The sequence below is a fragment of the Ursus arctos genome, unplaced genomic scaffold, assembly GCF_023065955.2.
Source record: "Ursus arctos isolate Adak ecotype North America unplaced genomic scaffold, UrsArc2.0 scaffold_31, whole genome shotgun sequence".
NCBI lineage: Eukaryota > Metazoa > Chordata > Mammalia > Carnivora > Ursidae > Ursus > Ursus arctos.
Window position 1 is genome coordinate 17460066 of NW_026622997.1, and position 24612 is coordinate 17484677.

Consider the following 24612-nt stretch of genomic DNA (forward strand, 5'->3'; position numbering starts at 1 on the left):
TCCCCCTGCTTGTGTTCCCTCTCTCGCTGGCTGTCTCTCTCTCTGTCAAATAAATAAATAAAATCTTAAAAATATATATATACTTGGTAAACCAGGCCCTTCGGTTTACTTTGGCGGCGCCTACCCTGCTGACCACTTCAAATCCACCTGCTCATAGGGGTCATTCGAGAGCTCCTTCGTCAGGTGGTAAGTGATTTATCTCTCTCCTTCCAGATTGCAGAGTCCGGGAGGCACGTGCTATCAGCTTGCTCAGGACCGCTACACGCCTTTGCATTTCCCGATACCTAGGGCAGGCCCATCTGCTAAAATGAACCCATAAAAACGCAATCATTCTGTACCCTTTCAGACATGGAGACAATTGCTCTTGATTGTACCAAATTCTGGTCTTGTTTAATTCGTGTTTTTCAGGTAGCTTATTTAAAACTCGCTGTACCTCTTGTGGCATCGTGGCTGAGAATTACAAGAGTCCAATTTGTCCAGCTTTGTCAGGAAAAGGGTAATTATCCTGCCCTCCGGAACGAGTGTGTGCTGTTTTCTCTTTTCAGTTGAATATAAATGTAAGGAAATTGAACGTTAGCTTAGGATTCCTATGGATATTTGTGAGAAATTAGACTAGATACAGTACAGCCAAATGGTAAAAGAAATATCTTGCTCAAAATTTACGATGCTAAGTGAAAACCACAGGCTCTCTTATCTAATACGATCCCAACACAGACACACAACGCACCCCCTTCGTGTTGGTGTATCAGTATACAGGTAAAAGACCAGGAGAAAATACAACAAAATATTACCAGTGATTATCAAGAGTGGTGGGATGATGGGAAATGTTGATTTCTTCTTTATAACTTTCTAGACTTTTCTTACAATTCTGTGATGAACATGTACTATTATTATAATTAGGGAAAAAATAAGAGTAGACTCGGAATATTGAGAAAAATTTTACCTGGTCATTTTAAATCAGTATAAATTATACAAGTAATATATTAATACAGTATCAGTGCAGAAGAGTCTAATTATGAGGACGTATACAGTGCGTATCATGAAACTCCCCCTTAACACACCGGCTGCTCCATCCCCTCCCCACATAGAAGTTCCGTCTCTTGAGGTAAAGTCACAGTGGTTAACTGCTTGGTGTCTGTCCTTCTTGTGCCCTTCTGAGTTAACGTGTACTAATTATGGGTTTTGAACCATATGCTGCCAGGCAAATATCCAGACTTACTGGGTTATGTTATCTCTTTGTTCTTTGATTATACCAATGACAGTTTCTTTTCTAATACTGTTTACTTCAGTGCTCCAGACCCTGAAACTCAAGATGCCAGGATCCCAGTGGAGAAACTTCCCCGGTGGGTAAAAAAAACGTGGATCCGTGTTTGGTTTTCCAGATTGTGAAAAAAAGAAGGGAATCAAAATCTAAGTTCATTTTGTGAGGTGTCTCTTATTTTTTTTTTTAAGATTTTTTTATTATTTGAGAGAGGGAAAGCCTGAGAGAGCATGAGTAGGGGGGAGGAGCAGAGGGAGAGGGAGAAGCAGACTCTCTGCTGAGCAGGAAGCCCGATGTGGGGCTCGATCCCGGGACCCTAAGATCATGACCTGAGCCAAAGGCAGGCGATTAACTGATTGAGCCACCCAGGCATCAGTGCAGAAACCAGTCCTGACCTACGAGACCAAGGGCAAATAGGCAAAGGCGAACCAAACGCGGTGAGAAACTGCTTCTTTCTGGTCTCTTTTTGCTTTGTGTTGTGATGGGAGAATTTGAGGTCTGGAAGGTTCCTGGGCAGACCTGATGCTCCAGGTGCGTATCTGGTGTGTATAACGTGTAGAGGCCGGCCTCTTGTATTATCTTCACCTTCCTCGTCGTCATCAGTGTTATCAATCCAGGGGAAAGAAGGCAGTAAAAGATCTTGCAAAGGTGAAATTACAGGACCAAACGGATTTTTATAGATTACGATAAACCCTAGAGAGATTTTTTTATCTCAGTTTTTCAAAGCCAGATGTTACCACAGTGTTTCCTAAACTATTTCATAGAGCACTGGATCCATGTGATGTTGAAGGGCATTACTTGAAAAAAAGATGTTATGTGCTCAAATAAATCTGGAAACCACAGATTAAACAAAGTTGGAGTATGTTTGTTTTCCTGCAGGACTTCTCAGTGCATTTCATATGCTGAAGTACACTGTTCCTCCTTAAAAAGTGGTTATATGTTAATATTTCACTGGTTTATTTAACCACAGAACTCTCTTCATGATTCTTAGTAAGGGTTTTCATTATCGAATTCTAAAAAGACAGACAACAGGCCCTTGAGAGGGTTTTGGTAATTGGCCCTGGAGAACTTGGCTGTGGTTATGGCAAGAAAAAGGTGAATCTGAGGAGACAAGAAAGGAGGTCATTGATGAGACCAGCAGGTGGTTGGGGTGTTAGAGGCAGGTCTGTGCCAGGTTCCTCCCAGGCAGCCACACCGATGCATGTGGTGAAGTAGCTGGGAAAGAGAAAGCTGCTGTTAAAACCCCAAATCCAACCGCGTCAATGTTGGAGATCCAGTTGGCTTGATCCGAGCTTCACGGATCAGGCAGCATGCCATCTAGCAGACAGGAAGGAGCTCCGAGGAGCCACACACAATGGAAGACTTTCAAAGGCCGAAGGAGGCAGGGCAAGGAAGTCTTTCTAGCGAAGAGGTATTACGTCTTGGTTGACTGACGTGGGGCTTAGCACAAGTGACTCCATTTTGGGCCTGTTGTCTGTGTTTTTAAACACTGTTTAGAAAGGAAATGTGAAGGTTGGCCGACACACATTTGTCAGCAACCCAGTGCATCCAGACAAAATAAAAACTTGATGAGGGCCATTAAAATGAGTACTTTCTATTCAGGATAAGCTCACATGGTCTGGAAGTGGAGGAATAGACAATAAGAAGGATCAGAGCCACCCATCTGGATAGACTGGATCTGGGGTACCCCTGCCCTTCCTCTGATCCACCTGGGCAGACCTGGCGGGGCAGGTGTTGGGGTTGGGTGAAGGTCAATGTTCTTACAGGTGTGAAGAGGCAGGGTGCGGCGGCCTGCTGAGACCTCACGTGGTGTGGTTTGGAGAAAACCTGGATCCTGCCATTCTGGAGGAGGTTGACAGAGAGCTGACCCTCTGCGACCTATGTCTAGTGGTAGGTCATTCCCTTCCCTGATCCTTGAGATTTTCTGGAACACCAGGACTAGGGTAGGAGTTCAGTGTTTTTCCTCCCTCCCACCCCCCCTTCCTTTCTTCTCTGTTCCCTCTCCTTCCTTCCCCCTCCTAATTTGTGTGTTGAGATGTCCTGTGGTACCCTATGGAAAGATGAAGAAACCATGAATGTGAATTGATCTTGAATGCGAAACTATGTAAGACCATGTCTTGGGCTTCACAAAGCCTCTTCCCACCACAAAAAAAAAAAACAAAAAACAAAAACAAAAAAAAAACCCCATGATTTTGAAAGTACTCTATGCTCATTATTAAATTTGAGAAAATACAAAAAAACTACAAAATTATAAAGAAGAAATTAGAAATCACCAATAACTCTATCATCCAGAAATTGCCACTGTTAGCATTTTAGTATATATTTTTTTCTAGATCAGAAGTGAGAAACTATGGCCTTTGGGCCAGATCTGGGCTGCCACTTGTTTTTGTAAATAAAGTTTTATTGGAACACAGCCATGTCCATTCTTCTGTATTGTCTATGGCTGCTTTCACACTGTGATGGCAGAGTTGACTATTTGTGATGGAGACTGTCTGGCTTACAAAGCCTAAAAAAATTACTATCTGGCCCTTTACAGAAAATCATTTGCCCACCCCTGGTCTAGACCTTTTCTTATGCAGATATATACGTATTGTTTTAAAATTCAGAAATGGGTTCAGACTGTACGTTCTGGTTTGAAACAACCTTATTCATGTATATTCCATGTCAGTATATCCACAAATCTGCATCATCTTTTTTTTTTTTTTTAAGATTTTTATTTATTTATTTGACAGAGATAGAGACAGTCAGCGAGAGAGGGAACACAAGCAGAGGGAGTGGGAGAGGAAGAAGCAGGCTCATAGAGGAGGAGCCTGATGTGGGGCTCGATCCCAGAACGCCGGGATCACGCCCTGAGCCGAAGGCAGACGCTTAACCGCTGTGCCACCCAGGCGCCCCTGCATCATCTTTTAATTGGCTGCATGGTGTTCTGTTGCTTGGCTGTAAAAGGAGATATTTCACCAATCCTCTGTTTTTGGACATTGAGGCCATTTCACATTTTGGTATTTTAAATAATGCTACGGTGAATATTCTTAGATATAACTTCTGAGCATGCTCTTCAGACCTTTTCCTTAGGGCATACTTCCCTAGAAGTGGACGTAACTGGACAAAGGGTGTGCATATTTCAGAACTTCCTTAATGTGTCTTTAAAAGCAGAAGCGCTTTCTCATGGGCGCATATTCATTCAGCCAGTGTTTATTGAGCGCGTCCCAGTGTCGCGTCGGTGCTCATGACTGATGATCAAATGAGAAAAGCTGGTTCGTACAGCATAGTCTGGACTTTCCTTTCTTGGAAAGCACATTTGTAAATACGTATTTGTAGGGAAAAACCTGAAAGAATATATATGAAAATGTGGAAGAGTGGTTATCTTGGGGTAGGAGGGTTATGAATGACACGTATCTATTTCTTCTTTGAATTTTCTAATGTTAAAAAAAAAAAAACCACATGGATTATTGGCATCGCCTCCCAGAGCAGAAACAAAACCGAACCATTCGTCTGTTGTTCTCTCCATTTGTGCTCCTTGTCTTCCAGCACATTCTTCTAGTGATCAGCTGAAAGGGTGCCTCCCAGCTTTCCGTCTGTCCCTCAGAAGCACCCCATTGATCCCACCCTGCTTAGCTTCCCTCACATCTGTAACCGCAAACCGGCCTGAGTTTATGTAATGTTTTCTGAAAGAATGTTTCTTTCCCCTGTAATGAGGTCACTTGTCCGTTTCCCTTCGTTTGCTTCGTAGGTGGGAACTTCCTCCGTGGTTTATCCTGCCGCCATGTTCGCGCCGCAGGTGTCTGCGCGGGGAGTGCCAGTGGCGGAATTCAACATGGAAACCACCCCAGCCACCAACAGATTCAGGTACGGGGGTCACCAAGGTGGGAGATAGAAGGTACTGAGCAGATGTAGCTACGTCGTCTGAACGGATCTTACCTACTGTTCTCATTAAAACAAAAAGAGACACAGTTTATGTTTTCTAATTTCGTCTGTTTTGATGGAAGAACAAAATATCGTTACCTGTAGACCAAAGGCAGCTGTGCCTTTTTCCAGGGAATTTGCCTTAGGGCTTTTGTGGTTCACATTTTGAAAGTTCTTTGATGAACATTTTCAGAGTTCTTGGATTCTGTAGGCTTGGCTTTCATTTGTATTTTTCAGGGAGAGTCGGTAATGGCGTTTAGGCATAGGTGAGTTGAATACCCAGCACGCAGCCGGGGAGGTGCCCGTGCGGACCTTCATGACCCGCTGTTCCCCCGGGGGGCGGCCTGGGTGAGCTCTTCTTTGGTTTTGTTGCCAAATATCTGCCAAATTGCCAGATATCCTCAGAACTAGTACTTGGGGCCATGTCGTGGTGCTGATCCTGTCTCCCATGTTTGTGTGGAAAGTGGAGACCATCAGACTATGTGTTTTTAGCCTCATTCTGAGTTCTATTTTATCCTTATCTTCATTTTGCTTTCTTTTTTCACCTTTCACCTTTTTTCACCTTTTGTCTTCCCTTTTTAATTGTTTATATATTTTTATCGGTCTGCTTATTTCCTTTCTAGAATAAGGTGGAACATAACCTGCATCAGTGCTCTTACAGAAAATACATAACTCGCAAAGAAATACAAATAAATAAAATACAAAACTTCACTGAAACTTGTTAGCATTACGTTAGCCAGTGGTTGTCACCTCAGCTTCATATTTAAAAATAACGACTGGTGGGTGCCTGAGGTGGCTCAGTCAGTTGAGCGTCTGCCTTCGGCTCAGATCATGATCCCAGGGTCCTGGGATCGAGCCCCGTGTCAGGCTCCCTGGTCACCGGGGAGCCTGCTTCTCCCTCTGCCCACTGTGCCTGCCGCTCCCCCTGCTTGTGCGTGCGCTCTCTGTCTCTCTCTATATCAAATAATGTATATCAAATAAATAAATATATATGTCAAATAATATATATCAAATAAATTAATTAAATTAAATAAAAATATGACTGGGCATCACGCATGAGATTCTGATGTACCTGGCCTCAGGTGTAGCCTGGGCATCATGATTTCCATAAACTTCCTAGATGATTCTAACGGGCAGCCAGGATGAGGGCCAGCATTCTGAGTCTTCACTGGGATAAAAAATGTGCCACAGACTGTGTGGAAATGCCCCTGATGACCCTCTTTGGGTGAGCTTGGCTCAATCTAATCTCCTCTGTGTCTTTTTAATCAGTACCATTTGTGTCCTTGGCCCACTTCTTCATTGGTAAGTGGTAAGTGGTAGGAACGAGGAAGACATCCTTTTAAAAACTTGCCTTCTATGTAAAACAGAGTCTTTGAAAACTATACAGTAAAAGAAATGAAAAGATCTACACATGTGGAAGGACACTTATGTCCGTGGACCAGACAACATCATATTGTTAAGATGGCGGTACTCCCCAAATTGATTTACAGATACAGCTCCTCTCCAACAAAATTGCAGCTGGCTTCTTGGCTAAAATTGGTGAGGTGATCCTAAAATGGGCAAGGGCCCAGAAGAGCCAAAACGAAAAGAAGGATGAAGTTGAAGAGCCCCAAAGTTACTGCGAAGTTACGGTTATCAAGACAGCATGGCACTGGCATGAAGATAGACATACGGACAGAATTGAAAGTCCAGATATAAACTGTCAGTGTATGGGCAACTGATTTTTGGAAAGGACATTTTTGGAAGACAATTCAGGAAAAGAGTAGTCCTTTTAACACATGGTTCTGGAGTGGCTGAAGTGCCACCTGCAAAAAAAGGAAATTGGACTCCTTCTTCATACCACATACAGAATTTAACCCACATGGATCATAGACCTAAATATAAGAGCTAAAAGTACAAAATACTTAAAAGAAAATATAGGAGTAAGTGCTTGTGACCTCAGGTTAGTCAAAGCCTCCGTAATATGACATCAGCAGCACAAGTAACATGAGAAAAATGGGTGACTTAGCTTTCCATCAACATTAGAACCCTCTGTGCTTCAATGGGTCCCGTCGATAAAGTAAAAAAGACAACCCACAGAATGAGAGGAAATATTTGCAAGTTTAATATTTGATATGGGACTCGCATCCAGAATATATAAAGAACTCTCACAATTCAATAATAAAAAGATCATCCAATTTAGAAATGGACCGAATATTTGAATACATGTTTTTCCAAATATATACACATGGTCAATAAGCATATTGAAAATATGCTGAACATTATTAAGATTAGGAAAATGCAAATTAAAACCACCATGAGATACCACTTAACACCCACTAGCGTGGCTAGAATTAAAAAAACAACAACAACTGTTGGTGAAGAAACTGGATCCGTCATCCATTGCTGGTGGAAACGTACAATGGTACAGCTGCTTTGGAAAACAGTCTGGCAGTTCTTCAAAAAGTTATACGCAGAGCTAACATAGGACCCTACGATGCTCTTAGGTAATGAAAACATATGTCTACACAGAAACATGTACCTGAGTGATCATAGCAGCATTGTTCATAATCAAAAGTGGGAACAATCCAAGTGTCCTTCGTCTGATGTGTGGCTAGAGGAAATTTGGTATTTATACACTGGAATATTATTCAGCTGTGAAAAGAATGAAGTACTGATCTGGGCTACAGCATGAATGACCCTTGAAAACACTATACTAAGTGAAAGAAGCCAGGCACACAAGACCACAAATCCTAGGATTCCATCTATAGGAGATATCCAGAAATCGACAGAGACTCACAGTGGATGGGAGGCTGCTAGGGTTCAGGTAGGGAGGAATGGGAAGTGACCGTTAGTGGGGACAGGTTTCCTTTCGGGGTGATGAGAATGTTCTAAAGTTGATGGTGGTGATGGTCGTATAATTTTGTGACGATAGGAAAAGAAACCATTAAATTATACATTTTAAACAAACAGATTACATGTGAATTACATCTCAATGAAGCTGTCCTATTAAAAATTAAATTCTCTTCTAACTTATGCCCTGAAAAGTAGACACGAAGCGTCTAATATGCATTGTGGCACCTGGAGTAGCATGCATCATTAGAAGTAACATCAGAGCCAGACAGCTTAGGCCCCTCGTGTGCCTGAAAGAGCATCGGGGTGGCATCACCTTTATGAAGGAGGGAATGAGCTGCATCCCCGGTCGCTTTCTTCTCATGTGGTTTATTTTTAGTCCTCGGATCTCCAGCTCACCTCTACTAAGTAGAAAGAATGAAAACAAATTTATCACGGTAGAAAAGTAACAGAATGCAGACAGGGAAAAAGAAGGAAATAAAAGCAGAGTGCTCCCCCGAGCCCAGAGCTGGCCTTTCATGGCCCAGCCTGACCAGCAGCTACGGGGCTTCCGTTGTGCGTGTCTTCAGAGGAAATTGAACGTGGTAGTTTTCCTGCGAGTTAAGAGACTCCTGGCATTTAAGAATATCCTTTCTTAAGCTGGGCCTCCTAAAAGTGCAGACCTGACTCGGCTGCTTCTCTTTCTCAGCCAGAATCGTTCAACCTCACGTCCTGAAAAGCTGCCACGTCTCCTTTCAGACACACCGGCTACTTGCTCGTTAGAAACTTGGATCAAATTTGACAAGCTCCTCACTGACCGGCACTGACTACAAGAACCAGTTTCTGTTGGTTGGAATTTTCCCAGAGGAGCGTAACTGACCAGGGCAGACAGTCATGCTTTTATCTAGGGGTCAGCAAAGCTGATGCCGAGAGATGCAGGTGATCTTCTTACCCTTCTCAACTTTTCAAACGGGAACCAGGCCTAGAGCGATAGAGCGTTCGAACACACAGTTTGACAAGGGCAGAATTTTCTCTTCCATCTCATGCATGATAGATTTGGGTTGAATTTTACGCGAGGTCGGGGCTCAGCAAACTGCTTCCTGTAGACCAAATCACCCAGCGTCTGTATTTGTAAATAAAGTTTTATTGGCACTCAGCCACGGCCCTGTGTTTCTGTACTGTTCATGCCTGCTTTTGCACCTGCAACCACGCAACTGAGTCATTCCCGCAGGCACCGTCTGGCCTGCTAGGCCCGAAATATGTTCTCTGGCTCTTTATAGAAGAAGTTTGCCGACTACTGCTCTAGGTTAACGAGAGGGATGAAAACTGGGATAATACGTCCTTTTAACCTAATTTCCTTTTACCTGAACAGGGAGCAGGGATGCTGCCTACGCTTTCAACTTGGATCTCACAGGACACCTGAGACCCTTGCTCAAGTTGTTGAGATTCCTTGCCCCAATTCTAATTTAGAGACGGACTCACAGAATTTGCCTCCCACTGAAATGTACTAATATAGCTCTGGTTTGTTTCTGTCATTGTCCGCATCCCCAGTGGTTGTCTTGGATGAGTTCTGAGGAGCTGTCACGGTTAGAGTAGATCCGAGGTATTTTCAGATTGGGCTTCAAGGTTTTGACTGTTATTCAACCCCGGGGTCCTCGGCGCATGAACGTCTGTGCATTTGCTGAGACAGGAATGGGTTTTGTGCTCGCCTGAGAGATGGTGCGCAGGCCCTTGCAAGCACCCTGGGCCTCCCGTGCCCCGTGACCACCACGTTCATCTTTGAATTTCTCTAAACTTTGGAATTCAGTTGAAGTCCACAGCTATCTATTAAGTACCTACTATGGACTAGGTACTATGTACTCGGTCCTAGGTACTAGGTACACTGTTCTAGGTGCTCAGGATAGGACATACCAGTAAACCAAACCATCTACCATGTGAAGATGACATTCTAGTGGTGGAGGCAAACCGTGGACAGGAAGCATAATAAACGTGCAAATGCTATAGCAGGGGAGAAGGGCAGCAGGCTGTGGCAAAGGTAGAGCTGGAGGGGAGCGGACAGGTTGCAGGATTCAGCTGGGTAGTCAGGGTAAGCCTCACTGAGAAGATGTCTGGGCAGGCTTGCAGGAGGGGAAGGAGCTAGCTAAGGAGATCGTCTAAGAGTGTCCCAGACACAGGACCACCCAGAGCGGAGGCCCCCAAGCCATGCACGCCTGGGAGGTGGAAGGGACAGCACTGGAGGTCAGTGTGGCCGGAGTTGAGGGAGGGAAGGGCACGTCCCAGAAGAGGGGGTAAGTACGGTCAGGAAGTAACACGTTCCTGCGGGGAAAGAAGTGCCCCCAAAGAAAGTGACCTGCCAGTGTAAAGAGTTCTTAGCTGGACATGGTTTTATAGATTGCTTTAATTATTTGCTCATCAAGAGTGTAAAGAGTTTACTTGTAGTTTTCTATTTTTTTAAAAGATTTTATTTATTTGAGAGAGAGACAGAGATAGAGCACAAGCAGGTGGAGCAGCCAGCAGAGGGAGAAGCAGACTCCCCACCAAGCAGGGAGCCCGATGCGGGGCTCGATCCCAGGACCGTGGGATCCTGACCTGAGCCGAAGGCAGACGCTTAACTGACTGAGCCAGCCAGGCGCCCCCAGGAGCTTACTTTTAATTTGTGGTTGACTGCAGTTGATAGGAAGTCCGATGCCTGGCTGGACGGTCAAGGGTGGGCAGTAGGGGCCCTACTCTTGGCTCGCGCAGCTGGGCTCCTGGTTGGTCTGTTCATCACGAAGTCATGTAACGTCAGAATAATTTTAAAAGGACACATAGATGCCTTAGCAAAATATACTTAAAGATACTTAAAAATACTTAATGTTATTTATTTAAAAATATGCTCATTTATAGCAGAACTCTGCGTTCGTTTTGCTTTGTTTGCTAGAGCTGAAGGCCTTTTATGTGAGCAGGTCCCCTGTTGTGTGTCCCTGATGCGCCTGATCCTCCCAGTGGTCCCCAGAAGCCCCTGAAGATTAAGATCACCCCAGCCCTTATTTTGTAAGACAAAACAGCCCTCCCCCCAAAAGTCAGATCCCAAGGCGCTAGTCTAGACTTCCTGAATCAGAATTTCCAGGGCGTGAGGACTGTTTGTATACTTGACAAGTGGCCCAGGTGATTCTTATCATCTGGGAGTCTGGGAAAACACTGGATTCCAACCTCTGGTTTGGGTATTTTTCTGCTTTTTTTTTTCTTTTTTAAAGTGCCACAAGAACTTATGAAAAGAAATTTGTGAAGCAGCCTTCCCCCTAGTCTTTATTTATTTCTTATTATTTTTTAAAGATTTTATTTATTTATTTGTTAGAGGGAGAGAGCACACAAGTGGGGGGAGGGGTAGAGGGAGAAGCAGACTCCCCGCTGAGCAGGGAGCCACACATGGGGCTCGATCTCAGGACCCTGGGATCATGACCTGAACCGAAGGCAGATGCTTAACCAGCTGAGCCACCTGGGCGTCCCCCACCTACACTAATTTAATAGAATTATTTTTAGTAACCTGTCGTGCTTCTCCAATGTATACATCAAGTTTTCCTAGGAGCAACCATCTTTTAACAACTGTATTTTTTGGGTTTATTGCATAATTTGTACTAAAATTAGATAATCACATTAACCAGTAGCAGTGGCATAAACAGATTCCAGAGGCAACCCAGTGGTCCTGGTCACCCTGCTGCTGGGGAGACGGGGATGGCGTGTGTGTTGGGGGGCGCGGGGTGCTACAACATGAGTCTTCAAGCACTTTTCCTCATGTATCTCTTTTAAACTTGACATCTAAAATTTTGTTTTGAAAAAGTCGAAAAAGATGTGATTCCAAGTGTATTGGAAATAAAATAGTCATTTTATAATAAAACCGCCATTATCATGGGTTTAAATATATCCGGGGTGAATGTCGCCACCACTGGACACACACGGTCATGTACTTACAGAGCAGATACACAAGCCCTTTTTAACAACCTTCATTGTTTTCCTCCTTGATCTTGTATTTCCGTTCTACTCTCACCACAGAAATGTATATTCATGTAATATATTTTTATGCTTAAAAATCTTTTGTTGACCATCCTATGATATTTCTGCAGCAAAATGTGGTCTGAATCATTTGTTTTCAGTTTCCTTAAAACTTAAAAAATGTTTTATTAAAAAATTCCTCCAGGTTGAACTATCACGAACAGTAATTTGTGGGATAGCTGTTGAAAACAACAAATAAATGATACATTTTAGTTAATAATTCCATAAAAGTGAAATCGTACTGGAAATGCATCTCTTCATAGACTTATAGGACATGAATTTTTCGGATTAGTTCCTGTGTCCCTGGCTGAGTGTAGGAAGGAGTCCGAGTTCACGCTGTTCTAGCCCGATCCACCAGAAAGTCACCAGAAACTAACCTGTAGTCAGCTCAGCTCTGCCCGCTCTCTGCAAATGAGGGAGGAACAGGGCGCGTGTCCCCAAACGAAGGAAAAGGTGCAGTTATTATAGGATTTGGAGGGAGGGTGGAGTTTAGGTGAAATTTAAATGAAGCTGTTTTTGGTAGTCTGAGCAGCAAGCAGGGCTGTGTGGGAGTCAAGTGCCGTCTGGCTGGCCATGTGGACGCAGGGTCCTGTTTCCCTGGAGACCGCAAATCGAAGGTAGACTGGCAACACTGCCCAGACGCCCCTTTGTGAAGCTCGGTCCCAGGGTTAGAAAGCAAGATTGCTGCTCGGTGGCAAAGTGGCTTCGATGCTTCAAGCACATTTATCCTTTCCTGCTGCAATTTCCAACGGCAGTTTCTGCTAGCTTATGATTTTAGACTATGGAATTCCTCCGTGAGTAAAAAAGCAGTAGTCACTCAAAGAAGGGAGTTGTCATGATACTTTGTACATCGTCTTGGGGAAAAAATATTGTTTCCTATTTGCAGTTGGCTTCATCTGTGTCTCTTATTCTACCCAATATGAGGGAGGGCAGGCCAGATTTTTCCTGGCCAAACTAAATTTCACCTTCCCAATGTCGATTGTAATTCTTAGCTTTTGCTCTTTAGAGACGTAGGTCCTGAGAATGTGAGCCACATAATTCACCGGGAATGAAAGGAATTTGATTATGGCATCGCCACTCAGATTTTGGACCTCTTTCCGAGTTATATGCCAAAATACACACTGTAATTTTGTATCGCAGTTAGGGATCTGTTCATTGACAGTCCTATCAGACCAGACCCTCTTTCAGTTTTACGGAAAGCAGGAACAAAATGGCCCTTCTTTGCCTAAGGATGCCTTGTCGCCCAATCTCTAGAAACCATTTGTTTGCCGAGACCTACACCAACATTTCAAACGTCCCTTTATCTGGCCCCTCATATGTTTTCACACTCTGTGAAAAGACATCGCTGTACGGTTTGGGGGGACGGGGGTGCGGGGACCAGCTTGCTCTTGCAAAGTGGGAGAAGGATGAATGTGGAAAGGAACACTCAAAAGTCCCTTTCTTAGGAAGGAGAACATATACAAGTTGAGGCTATGGGAATTTCTGGAAAGTTCTCCATGACAGCTATAATTTTGGGGAGAGCCTGGCTGTAATTTTTGGGAAGTCCTTAAGGGGCTATAACTCTGCATGTGAGGAGCTTTCTGGTGGCAGGAGGAGTGGAGATGTCACCTGGTTGGGGATGTCCATTAGCGGCACTCTGTCCAGAGAGAAGAGTATTTGAGGTCTCAGGCATTTATGATCTGTGTTGTGTCAAGAATAAACAATATGGGGGCTCCTGGGTGGCTCCGTTGGTTAAGCGTCTGCCTTCAGCTCAGGTCATGATCCCAGGGTCCTGGGGTCAAGTCTCATGTCAGGCTCCCTGCTCAGAGAGTCTGCCAAATAAATAAATAAAATCTTTAAAAAAAGAATAAACAACGTGAATATTGAATTACCTCGAGCATGTGCTTTTCCATTTTTAATTATGCTCAATTGGTTTTCCTCTGAATACTCTAGAAAATCCTGCTTTTTCCAGGATACTCTGAATCCTGCATTCAGAGTTGGGCTTTTTTTTTCTTCTTCCTGTTATGTTTTTCCTTGAAGGAAGCAGAAATGAATTTTTCTTCTTTCTCTCTCCTCTTTGCTCTTTTTGCTTGTTGCTACTCTCTGACTGTAAGTCAGGGTTAGTCATAAGGTCCAAAAGAGGACTTGAGAGTCTGTTCACTCAGCTAAAATGTTCGTGGTCTGCGTGGTGCACGAGGTTGTTTTTCTCGTGTCCTTAGTGCAGGAGAGTGCTGTTGTAATTAGTAAATAGACTTCGTAAAATTTCAGCTTCAGTTACGAGGTTGGCCATACAATCACAAAATGCACTTTGCAATTCTGTCTCCCCTATCCCTTAAATAAAATTGTTTATAGCACCTAAATTCCAGGCAGTTGCTTTCCCAAATTCCCTTGATCACTGGGACCAACCCATAATGAAATGTCTACGTCTAGAGTTATCAGACACTAGGTGAAAAAAGGAAGAACGAAGTTCATAGTACCGTATTTGTGAGAATTGGGATTTTGCTTCGGATGTAACTAAGAAATGTGTGACTTGCTGGAGTAGCCCCTTCGTGTTTCTAACTCTGCTTATTGTCCTATTTCAGGTTTCATTTCCAGGGGCCATGTGGTACCACTCTTCCCGAAGCCCTTGCTCCTCACGAAACTGAGAATGTTTCTTAGTTGTCCTGGGGAAAGAAGACATTGTAGTATGTCTACGTACCGGGCCACAAACAGAGGAGAACCAGTCACGGGGACAGTGAGCTACATACTGGAAAATCTAAAAATACCCTCCGAGTCCCCTGCCTGGAATTCCACCTGATGATAAGTGACGGGGCCTAGAAGCAACAATAGCAAACACTCTTAGAGGAAGTCAGAGAAGAGTCGAGGTAACGCATCGTATTTTGTGTGGACTTAAACATAAGATATCTCTTATGTTTGGTTGGTTATTGGAAGGTGGAAATTTTGTGATTAGAGTATCTTTTTAAAAAGTAATTGTCCTGATTGAATGGTTGTGATCTGGACACAGGAGTAGAGGGGTAAAACCTTGGTAGTTCTGATTTTTGCCAAGTTTTGGTGGAAAATAAAATCACTCTTTACGGTAGGTCATTTATTGTATAAAGATCTCACCCCAAGAGCTGTCTTTGTTGGGGGCTTTTCCTTGTCATTGTTTACCGTGTTCGGCTGCCTTACCTCTCAGTGTGTGGGGTAGCTTACAACAAGAACTCATGCAGGGGAGGAAGAGAAAAGTAGCATCGAGATAGAAAATCAGGGTGAGAAAAATAAATGATGCAAATATATGGACCCAAGCATAAACACAGCTGTCTAAAATTGAGCACTGGCCTCTTTAGCAGCCAAGGAGGAAAGAGAGAGGTGATGGTTGACTATTTCTCAATATCATAAACACAGACGCATACGGTCCCTGCGGGGGCCCACCAAGCTTTCCCAGACACTGAATTCTGGAGTCTTTTTTTTCCCCCATGGACTTGAAAAAATTATGTTCATATTACCTTGGAGTCAAGTAGTAAGAATACAGCTCGCTGCTCAAGTCTCACTACCTAATGCTGCCCCCAAGGCCCTTGGAATGCCTGCTGTCTGGTCTGACTGGGAGAAGTGGCCTTTAGTAAACAGCGTAGGGAGGTCATACATGCATAGGTCCCTCGGATCAGGTTGGCTCCCTGGGTCATTATACATGTGGGCCACTTTGCCTCAGCCCCTAACAAAATTGCATTTAATGATACCCCCTTGGCTTTTGTACAAGCGGGCAAGACACAGTCACATAAAACTTTGTACTGCATTTGCAAGTCATAACTTTAAATAAATCCCAGAGGTTCTTTGCATGGGCAAGAGGGATGCTCATAACTCCCGAGGGCTTGATTCACACTTTGCACGAGTGGGTCAAGACATGGACACAGAAGGGGGCCTTTTATAATGCAGTTTTTCTACCTGAAATACCATCATTCACTGTTAATAGGTTGTTGGACTTCTCGAAGTTAAATTCATACATTTTCCTAGTGTTAGCAATGATGAAAGTTAGCACACTGTCTCAGTGAGTCTGATTATATTTTTAATCTGTAATTTCCATCTGACCAAGGCCCCGATATTTCATAACTATTCTTTGCAACTCCTCTCATCCTGGGCCTTTGGTACCAGCGGTTTCTTCTTTCTTTCTTTCTTCTTTCTTTCTTTCTTTCTTTCTTTCTTTCTTTCTTCTTTCTTTCTTTCTCTTTCTTTCTTTCTTTTGTTTTTGTGTTTTGCCATTTTTGTTCATGTTTTGGTTTTGTTAGAGAAGATGAAAAACTGGAAAATACAAGATGTATGTGATATTTAATTCAACTTAATATTTATTGAATGTCTACCCTATGACAGACATTAGAAATAAAATGATCAGTAAGATATGGACCTTACCCTCAAGGAGGTCACAGAATTGTTGGGACAACTGTCATGTGAACTATTTTACAGAATGGAAACTACAGTAAAGAAATTTGTGCAAGATTCAGAGAAGAATGCAATTAGGGATGGGCGGAGTGGGGATGGGGTCAATGTTAAGATGCTTGGAAGGCTTTAAGAGGAAGTCAGCCTGGGTGGCAGTTTTGGAAGTGTAAATGGTTCCACGTGGAGGGTTATCAGTAGAGGAAACAGCACGTACAAATGCATAGCAAGTATGCAACAGCTTGGTTTGTTGAGAGAGTGATGAGTCATTTCATGTTGTACAATGGTGGGAGAAGATAAACACAGAGAGGATGCCAAGAAATGAAATCTACCTGGGGGGTGGAGGGATAGAGAGCAGCGCTAGGGTTGCATTCACTAAGCAATGGAGAAGTCATTCTTTCACCAGATACAGGGTTTGCGCTGGACCAGCCACTGTTCAGGTCCTGGGGTTAGAGCTGGGCACCAGGCGGGCACCCTGTTCTCACAGAGCTTACATCCTAATGTGGGAGTCGGATGATAAGCTATTAGGGAGCGGTGTTGGTGTTAACAGAGGTGTGGACAGTCCAGGGACAGGTGGTCAGGGAAGCCTGGGAAACGGTGGCTGAGGTCACCAAGCACATGTTTGGTGCTGAGCATCGATTTAAGCCTGCATCTGTCAACTTGTTACTGTCCGTGCCAGAAGGACTGAAAGGCATCACGTCCTGTTGCTACAGAAAAATTTTTCCCTTCCAAGGAAATGCCACTTCTGTGGGGGGCCAGGGGGTGAAGGGAGCCGAATCTACAAATACTAATTGGATTGAATGTGAAAGTTAATAAGGGGAAATCTCACTAAAATGGAGTTGGGAGGTAGGGCAGGGGGAGATCTCACGCTTTACCACTTGCCCTTAATTGCAAATCCGACAGGAAGAGATGGTGGACCTAGTAGGTGGATCCCAGCGGGAGAAAGACTTTCCTCCTTCCCCAGCAACAGCCCAGCCAATGAGAAGCCACTGTATTTCTAATCCCGTTTACTCCAATGGACTTTTTGTTTATGACAGCTTCTCCCAACTTCGCGGCTCCTCTATAAAAGAGAATCCACTCTTTAGTTTGGGGGACTTGCCTATGGTTTTGCCAACAGCTTGCTCTTCGGGCAACTCCCTGCGATTCCCGAAGAAACCCATTTTTTTTGCTGATAAAATAACTGGGAGTTTTATTTTTTAAGGTTAACAGGACCAAGTGGATCCCGGTGCTAGGTAGGGCCACCGGAGCTTGTGGTCACAGGTTTCTGTGCTCCTGGACGGCATAGCCCGTGGCAGCGGGACTGGAGGAGGGGAGACCCAGACAACCCTGCTGTCAGCTTCCCAGAGGAGGTCTCACGATGGCTCTTCCCCTCCTAGAAACAAGCGCCATCCCGACCTGCTCTCACTGCGGGAGCTCCAGTCGGTTATTCAGGGCAGGGTGAAATCCAGGTGGCGTCCCAGGCGGGGAAACCTCCCGGAGTAGGAGAGAAAACATTCCCGCCCCCGCCAACGCTCCGCTCTCCTTTGACCACGCCCTTCCCCGTCTGCGCATGCTCCTCCGCCGTCGCGCTGCTGTCTCCTCATCTGCACCTGCAGGGGGCGACGCAACTCGCGTCGCGCGCTCTTCACGTCACGCTGCGCTTGCGCGTTGCTTCCGGGTCAGAGGCCAGACGGTCAGGCGCTGCGCGGGCCATGGTGCAGCTCCGGCCGCGCGCGTCCCGCACCCCGGCGTCGGCGATGGTGGACGAGGGCCAGCCCGCCTCCGAGGAGGAGGAGGAGGCGGAGCACGGCCTGTTGCTTGGACAGCCCAGCAGCGGCGCGGCCGCGGAGCCGTTGGAGGAAGAAGACGAGGAAGGGGACGACGAGTTTGACGACGAGGCCCCGGAGGAGCTGACTTTCGCCAGCGCCCAGGCGGAAGCACGAGAAGAGGAACGGCGGGTTCGGGAGTCGGTGCGCAGGTTCGGAGCTCGCCGCCGGCCGGGAGAACCGCCCCTTCCCGTCCCGCGCGTGTCGCCCCGCACTAACTTGTCCCTCTTTCAGGGATAAAACGCTCCTGAAGGAGAAGAGGAAGCGACGCGAGGAGCTGTTCATCGAACAAAAGGTTAGAGGGTAGGGAGGCGTCTCCCTTTTAAAACACCGGGCCGGGTTTGATTTCCCGTGTGGTGCCCCAGCTGGGGGGGCTTAGGGGCGGGGAAAGTCGCTAATACGCCTTCAGACAACGGGGAAAACAAAGGCGCTTGAGCTCTTTGCTGTCCACCGAATGAAAACGGCAAGGGAAGAGTCGTGAATTCGAGATTCGGAGGGTTCATCCCACTTGGGACAGCTCACCATGACAGCCTAGTCGTCTAGCCTCGCGGAGGTCGTTTCTTTATCCGAAATTGGGTTGCAGTGAGAATTATGTGAGGTACTTTGTAAGCGGAGGGCTGTACGGCATGGAGTATGATCGCTTTGCTCTCTGACGCTTGGCAGATGGGCCGCAGAGAACGAACTCCAGGTGGACGGGACTTAATTGAGCTCATTGTAGAACTGTGGCCTTTGGGCTGGCCTGCGGTGGGCAGCCTTCCCAGTCTTCACCAAGTCTCCCGGAGAGTGTGGAATAGGTTGTTTCGTGGGCCCTGTCTTCCCACAACTTAGAGATAGTCGAGGCAGGGCTCACCCCAATTCATTCGTCTAGATGTAAAACTGTCCTTAAAATCAGAAACTTCAGAAGCAAGTCGGGGCATACTGTCATGTACCTCACTGCTGATTAATTTTTAAATCTTTTTATCTAAGAAAAGAAAACTCCTTCCAGATAACATTCTAGAGAAGTTAACTACAGCTGGACCGACTATGTAAGTAGCGCATCTTGTTACATACACTTTGCTTACGTACACCTGTTACTGATTGGTACACAGGTTTATTTGAATCCACATAATAGAATAAAAGAGTAAAAAGCTAGGCAGTAGATACTTGAATTTGGTGGGAAAGGTGGAGGGAATTAACTTTCCACTTTTCAGCCTTTTACCACTTCTTTTTGTTCATTCCTATAGCTAACTAGCTTCTGAGTTATTGATTCCAGGGTGTTTAGTCAATAAATGCTTGTGCTCCTGTCCTTGTGCTAAGGGCAGGGTAGATGGTGCTGAATAAAATAAGTGTGGAGACTTAGCATTTAGTGGAGTAGCAGACACGTGTCCACAGGCTCCTGAAGGTCCTCCTGTCCCGAACTTGCCTTGGCTGCTACCGCTTCATTCATTTAGCAGCTTTGCCCTCTATTGAATGGTTAAGGGCAAATGCTGTCGTCCTCTTCCTCATCTATCCCATGAAATCAAACTGTAACAGATTTAGACTTCTAAATATGGGGTAATTTTTAATGCCCCAGGTGTCCCTCCTAAATGCGCTAAGTTCAGAAGTTTAGTCCCATATTTTTTACCTAGGCCGGTGGTTCTTAAGTTTCAGTAAAAACTTTTCCGGAGTTACTCAGATCCTGAATGATATATACATTCGGAGGCACGTGGCGGCACACTCCCCTTTTCTCTGTAGAAACCAAGCTCAAATGTCACCTCTTCCTTCTCTTACCCCCCACCCCATCGCTTCCTCCTTTGTATAGCTTTTCTACTGTGCAAGTGCTTCCGTATGGAAATCTCCGGTTGTATTTTGTCGGCTTACGTTTGTCTCCATTCGACCAGTACTCCTTGAGGCTGGTCCTTGTCTCCATCCTCGTGTTTGTGCCCGAACTGCTGAATTAATCCTGTGATTTCTCCAAATTAAAGGATGCCATCCTACCACCTTTCACTTCATATTTTGAATACTCTGTATGTAACACGCTTTTTTCTTAAGTCTTTAACTGTTCAGTAGAAGCAGTTTGCTGTAGTCAAGTTTGCTCATATGCCTTCACAACTTAAATTCTGAGAAGACACTCCATCCTAGAATATACTAGCTTGGGAATTGGTAGCAATGCATCAGGAGGGACTTTTACTTTCCAAAACGGATCCTGAGTAAAAACTGAGGGTGGTGGTAATGAAAGGGGGTATCTTATTTGTAAAGCCAGATGAAATTGTGTAATAAGTGGAGTAATCTTTGCTATCTGCCATACTTATCAGTATTTTTATTGTTCGTCCTTAGCATAAAGAAACCATCAGGAAAGTTGAAAGAAGGTATGAACTGTTTTCATTTAAACAACTTGCTCATGTAAGTGTCAGTGCATCTGTAGATATCTGAAGCCAAATGTCACTGGCCCGGAGAGAGTGTAGCTTGGACCTGTTATCTATTTCTTACAAATAAAAATTGCACCGAAATTGGTATGAGTAGATATTTAAAGTGAACTCCAGTAAATGTTTCTGCTTTATTTTTACATAAGTACTAACTAGAAATAAAACTCAATTTTTTAGCTAATTTGCAGAAGAAAAAGGAAGACTATGAAAAAGGAAGTGATTCCAAGAATGCTAAAGAAAAAGTACAAAAAGTACAGTCTGTCGGGTAAGAGTCTTCTCTCTTTCTACAGAGAATGTAAAGGTGACGGAAGGGAGTTAAAGTAGTGGCTTATGTGGAGAAATATTTTAATTAGTAGTGGTTTCAGATTAGATTCTCTGTGGGAAAACCAATTCAGATGCTTATATAAGAATATTTGCCTACTAAAACATAAATGTTAGTCTATTTCTAGTAAAAGAAAATAGCCCTGTGATTCAGTTTTATTCATTATCTGTGCACATACAAAATTAGGATTTTGGTTTTTCACTATTTGAAGTAACAACAAAAATGCTCTTTATTTTCAAAGTAAGCACGTTATCAGACTTGCGCATTTTGACCTTTTGTGTTGGTCACCAGCCAGAATAAAAGCTACTTGGCTCTACGGCTAAAAGATCAAGATCTGAGAGATTCAAGGCAGGAAGCAGCGAAGGCCTTTATACAGAATTCTTTGTATGGTCCAGGAACCAACAGAACTACTGGTAAGTTCTTTACAGACTGTTTCTCTGTTTATTGCAAATTAAACAAAAATGATAAATAATTCTCTTTTCTAGTAAATAAGTTCCTGTCTCTTGAAAATAAGAGGTTACCAGTGAAAAAGGCTGCAGCCCAGTTTCTGAATAATTCTTGGGGTAAGATCCAGCTTTATTCTTAGTTTTGGTTTTTTAAATATCGAAAAATGCTCTTTTTTAAGGAAACAGTAAATAATTATGAAGCATCGACGTTTTCCTTATAATGCCTTCTGTATTAGTATGTGAAAGGTGCTTCTGAAAAATAGATCGGCGTGGTATGTACGTACATCTGTACAATCTGATTTAATAGACTTAATTCTAGTATTCATAGAATCTTAAAAACTTTGGAATTATTTCTTGGGAATTTTATATCTAATATTCTTAACTGCACAAAATTTTCTATTTTAGGAACCCAAAAAAAACAAAATGCAAAGAGGTTTAAAAGACGGTGGATGGTCAGAAAGATGAAAACGTCCAAGAAGTAAAGCAAAATGAAGAATGAGAACTTGTATGTACTTCTATGTATATAGTACTTAGTTATGTGGTTTAGACAGTGAGTTTTTCTGAAAAATCTAATAAATCATTTATAAAAATCGTTTTGAGGGGGGGTCATTGCAAAACTCCTAGATCTTCTGGGGGAAGCCCCCCACCACATTTCATCCTTCTGGAGTACAGGGGTGCCTTGCCATCTCTGAGGATTACACTGGAAGAAGAAGCAATTTCAAAGGAATTGTTTTCCTTTTGCTGAGTGTTCTTGATTTAATCGGACGCGCGTCTTCCCCCCCGCAGTGCTGGGTGCGCGGCAGGGTGAGAGGGGAAGCGGACGGCTGGGGCTTTCCAGCTGCAGCTCTCAGCTGCTTTCATCTTGCACATGTTCTGGTGCTTTGGTGAGAATTTGTTTTACAGAATACAGAATAGGAAAGAAGTAACTGACAGAGTTTGTCTAAGTATAATTATTTCTTCTTAAAATTCAAGCCTCCGTGTACATACAAAGTTAAAAGTCAACCAAAGGATATGGTTATCTTGGTTACTTTACGGGCAACTCCCGTGCCATACTGTAGTTTTTATAAAAACAGAAGATTTCCTGTTCTCTGTCTGCAGCACCCACAATATCAGGTTTGACCCTAATCCAGGGAGGCCGATACACTGAAGACAGTCTTAGGTTGCAGAGCTCAGATTTACAGTAGAAACCGTTCATTTTAATTGCTCTAATTTTATATTAATCAGAAGTATGCAGATACCTGATATATAAACTCGACACTCTAGTATCTGTAATAGTAAATTTTTAATGGCTGGTTAATTATATCACTACATTTTTATTGCAATATAGTACTCATTTAAGCACTTAAAAATGGAAGGTGTACAAAGATTAAATTAAGACACGGTAAATTGACTAAATATTTGGTTTTTATATAAATAAAGGTCATAACCACACTGTTGACATGTAATACTGTTATAATACAACAGTTAAACTGTGAGTCTACAACAGAAGTCGTCTGTAGTTGAACAGGAAACAAAGTTGAAAAAGACCATGTTAAAACAAAACTACTGGGACTAACAGGTCGGGATTGTAAGTAGCAACAAACATATTCACTCAGCTCCTGAGTATTTCAAGTTTTACAGTACACATTAAAAATGATTTCTTCCATCAACACTATAAATTCAAACTGTTGGATGTTTATGCGTTTTGCAAGTTACACTGATTGAATGCTTATATGGGAGTGGGGGTCGGAGCATCTCCCGATTTGAAGTTTACGTCACCCACATGCTAACACAAACACAACTTGTTCCGGCTCCTTCCCCCCCTCTCCCCCAAACAAAGGCGGCAGGATTTTTTGGTTTCTTTTAGGTAATTCTTTTTAAAGGATTTGTGATGATCAATTTGAACGTCTGAAATTCAGTAATATTTAACTCTTAGACAACTAAGAGGTTAAAGATGGAAAATAATTTCTCCTAACACCAAGTTAGAAAATCATTTGCATCATGCTGTAAACTAGGAAGCAATGTAAAGCGACAAAAACCTGTCCCCAGTACATAATTAAAAAAATCTAAATTTCAAATCAGCAGAGCTGGTCTACTTCCGTGTTGACTATACGCCACAATATACTGTGAGCCCCTTAAATGCATAGCTAATGTAGGTAGTCTTCCACTGTGGCAAATGCACAGGATCCGATTCCTGATCGAGCCATCAGTCCTAGACATTGTGTGGCCTGTCCCATTGCTAGGGCAAGTGGAGGTTGCTTTGGCAGATTGTGGGTTTCTGAGGAAAAATAATTAAAAATGTTAATAGCAATTAGCAAGACATTTTCTAAAAACTTCCCAGTTGGGAAAATACTGCATTTCTTTAAAAATTAGCAATGCCTACGCTGCTCTTAATGACCTAACTAGTGATGGTAATTTCTAGGCAAATGATTACTGTCGTGGACATGCTATTCTGACTAGATAATATGGGTGGTGGGTATTCATTTGTTAAGAAAAATTCTTGCAGAATTAGACTTTTTAAATTTTAGATACTTAAAAACTTCCATTTTAACTACGATGGGAAAGGTGTAATTTCTTCCTTGATATTTACAGTGAGGAGTAAGGAATATTTATTATTTCTCTTCAGCTTGACTAAAGTCAGTTGACTTACCAAAAAAAGACACCACGTTTTCAGTAGAAGTTTCACTGGTGGATTCTTCCCCTTCTGGGGGGAGAACCCAACTGAGGCTGTCTCCAAGGCACACTGGTGAGTGTTATTTGGTTTTCTAGGGGACTAATGGTGATGATGGTGGCCATGAGTGACAACAAAAGCAAAACCACCCTATAATCTTGGAGGGAGTTAGTTTATAATTGGTAGATAAAATATTTTAAAAATTGCCAATAAATTAGTTTTCAGGGTCATACATACCCCAAATTTTCAATCATAGTACAGATGCAGTTAATTACCAAAATTTGTTCTTGGCCAGAGATGAAAAAGTGAACTACTGGTGAAAGTGGCCAACCACCTAGAAGCTGGTGATCTCTCCTTGGGTGGAGATTTCCACATTTTAAGTTTACGTAGATTCCCAATTTATCTAGTTACTAATTAGTCCTTTGTAGGCATACTTGATAACAAAGGGCAAAGACCATGATAATCCTGGCTGGTAAGGCTCCATATGTTTGAATTCGACTCTGGGTTCCAAGTTTGCAATGTGGTGGGAGAAAGAAAAGATCCAGGTGGAATGAAGCCAAAAAAAAAGGGAAGCAAACTCAGGATTTAAAGGTGTAAGAGAAAAAGGATCAA

The 24612-nt window shown here is 43.4% G+C and overlaps 3 protein-coding genes across 14 annotated transcripts in view; 2 read left to right on the top strand and 1 right to left on the bottom strand.

Moving 5' to 3' along the window:
• The window catches only part of SIRT5 (sirtuin 5), a 34194-nt gene extending 17797 nt beyond the window's left edge, over positions 1-16397 (top strand). For 6 of the 12 annotated variants that reach the window (XM_026511516.4, XM_044388754.3, XM_026511515.4 and 3 more), the window contains 5 exons: positions 409-496; positions 1290-1343; positions 3028-3151; positions 4992-5107; positions 14569-16397. In XM_026511516.4, the coding sequence (XP_026367301.2) occupies positions 409-496; positions 1290-1343; positions 3028-3151; positions 4992-5107; positions 14569-14644 (458 nt within the window). In that variant the 3' untranslated portion in view covers positions 14645-16397. Of the gene's footprint in view, positions 1-408; positions 497-1289; positions 1344-3027; positions 3152-4991; positions 5108-8684; positions 9132-14568 lie in introns of those variants that run through there. The other 6 variants (XM_057304766.1, XM_057304769.1, XM_057304767.1 and 3 more) reach the window with 1 other exon arrangement.
• A 44-nt stretch (positions 16398-16441) lies between these two features.
• NOL7 (nucleolar protein 7) lies at positions 16442-21942 on the top strand. Its single transcript, XM_026511519.4, has 8 exons — positions 16442-18350; positions 18433-18493; positions 19165-19223; positions 20494-20525; positions 20760-20847; positions 21196-21317; positions 21390-21467; positions 21756-21942. The coding sequence occupies exons 1-8, from the start codon at positions 18085-18087 to the stop codon at positions 21830-21832; spliced, it is 783 nt and encodes a 260-aa protein (XP_026367304.2). The 5' UTR covers positions 16442-18084; the 3' UTR covers positions 21833-21942.
• Positions 21943-22615: 673 nt separating this feature from the next.
• The window catches only part of RANBP9 (RAN binding protein 9), an 88320-nt gene continuing 86323 nt past the window's right edge, over positions 22616-24612 (bottom strand). Inside the window, exon 14 of the mRNA XM_026511511.4 lies at positions 22616-23607. Within this exon, the coding sequence (XP_026367296.2) occupies positions 23477-23607 (131 nt within the window). The 3' untranslated portion in view covers positions 22616-23476. The remainder of the gene's footprint in view (positions 23608-24612) is intronic.

What these genes read in the sequence shown, in the direction of transcription:
- NOL7 (XM_026511519.4), top strand. Translation starts at nt 18,085, where the DNA reads ATGGTGCAGCTCCGGCCGCGCGCGTCCCGCACCCCGGCGTCGGCGATG. An exon ending in GTTCGGGAGTCGGTGCGCAG is followed by an intron (nt 18,351 to 18,432) that starts GTTCGGAGCTCG and finishes TCCCTCTTTCAG; the next exon opens with GGATAAAACGCTCCTGAAGG. An exon ending in GTTTCTGAATAATTCTTGGG is followed by an intron (nt 21,468 to 21,755) that starts GTAAGATCCAGC and finishes TTTCTATTTTAG; the next exon opens with GAACCCAAAAAAAACAAAAT.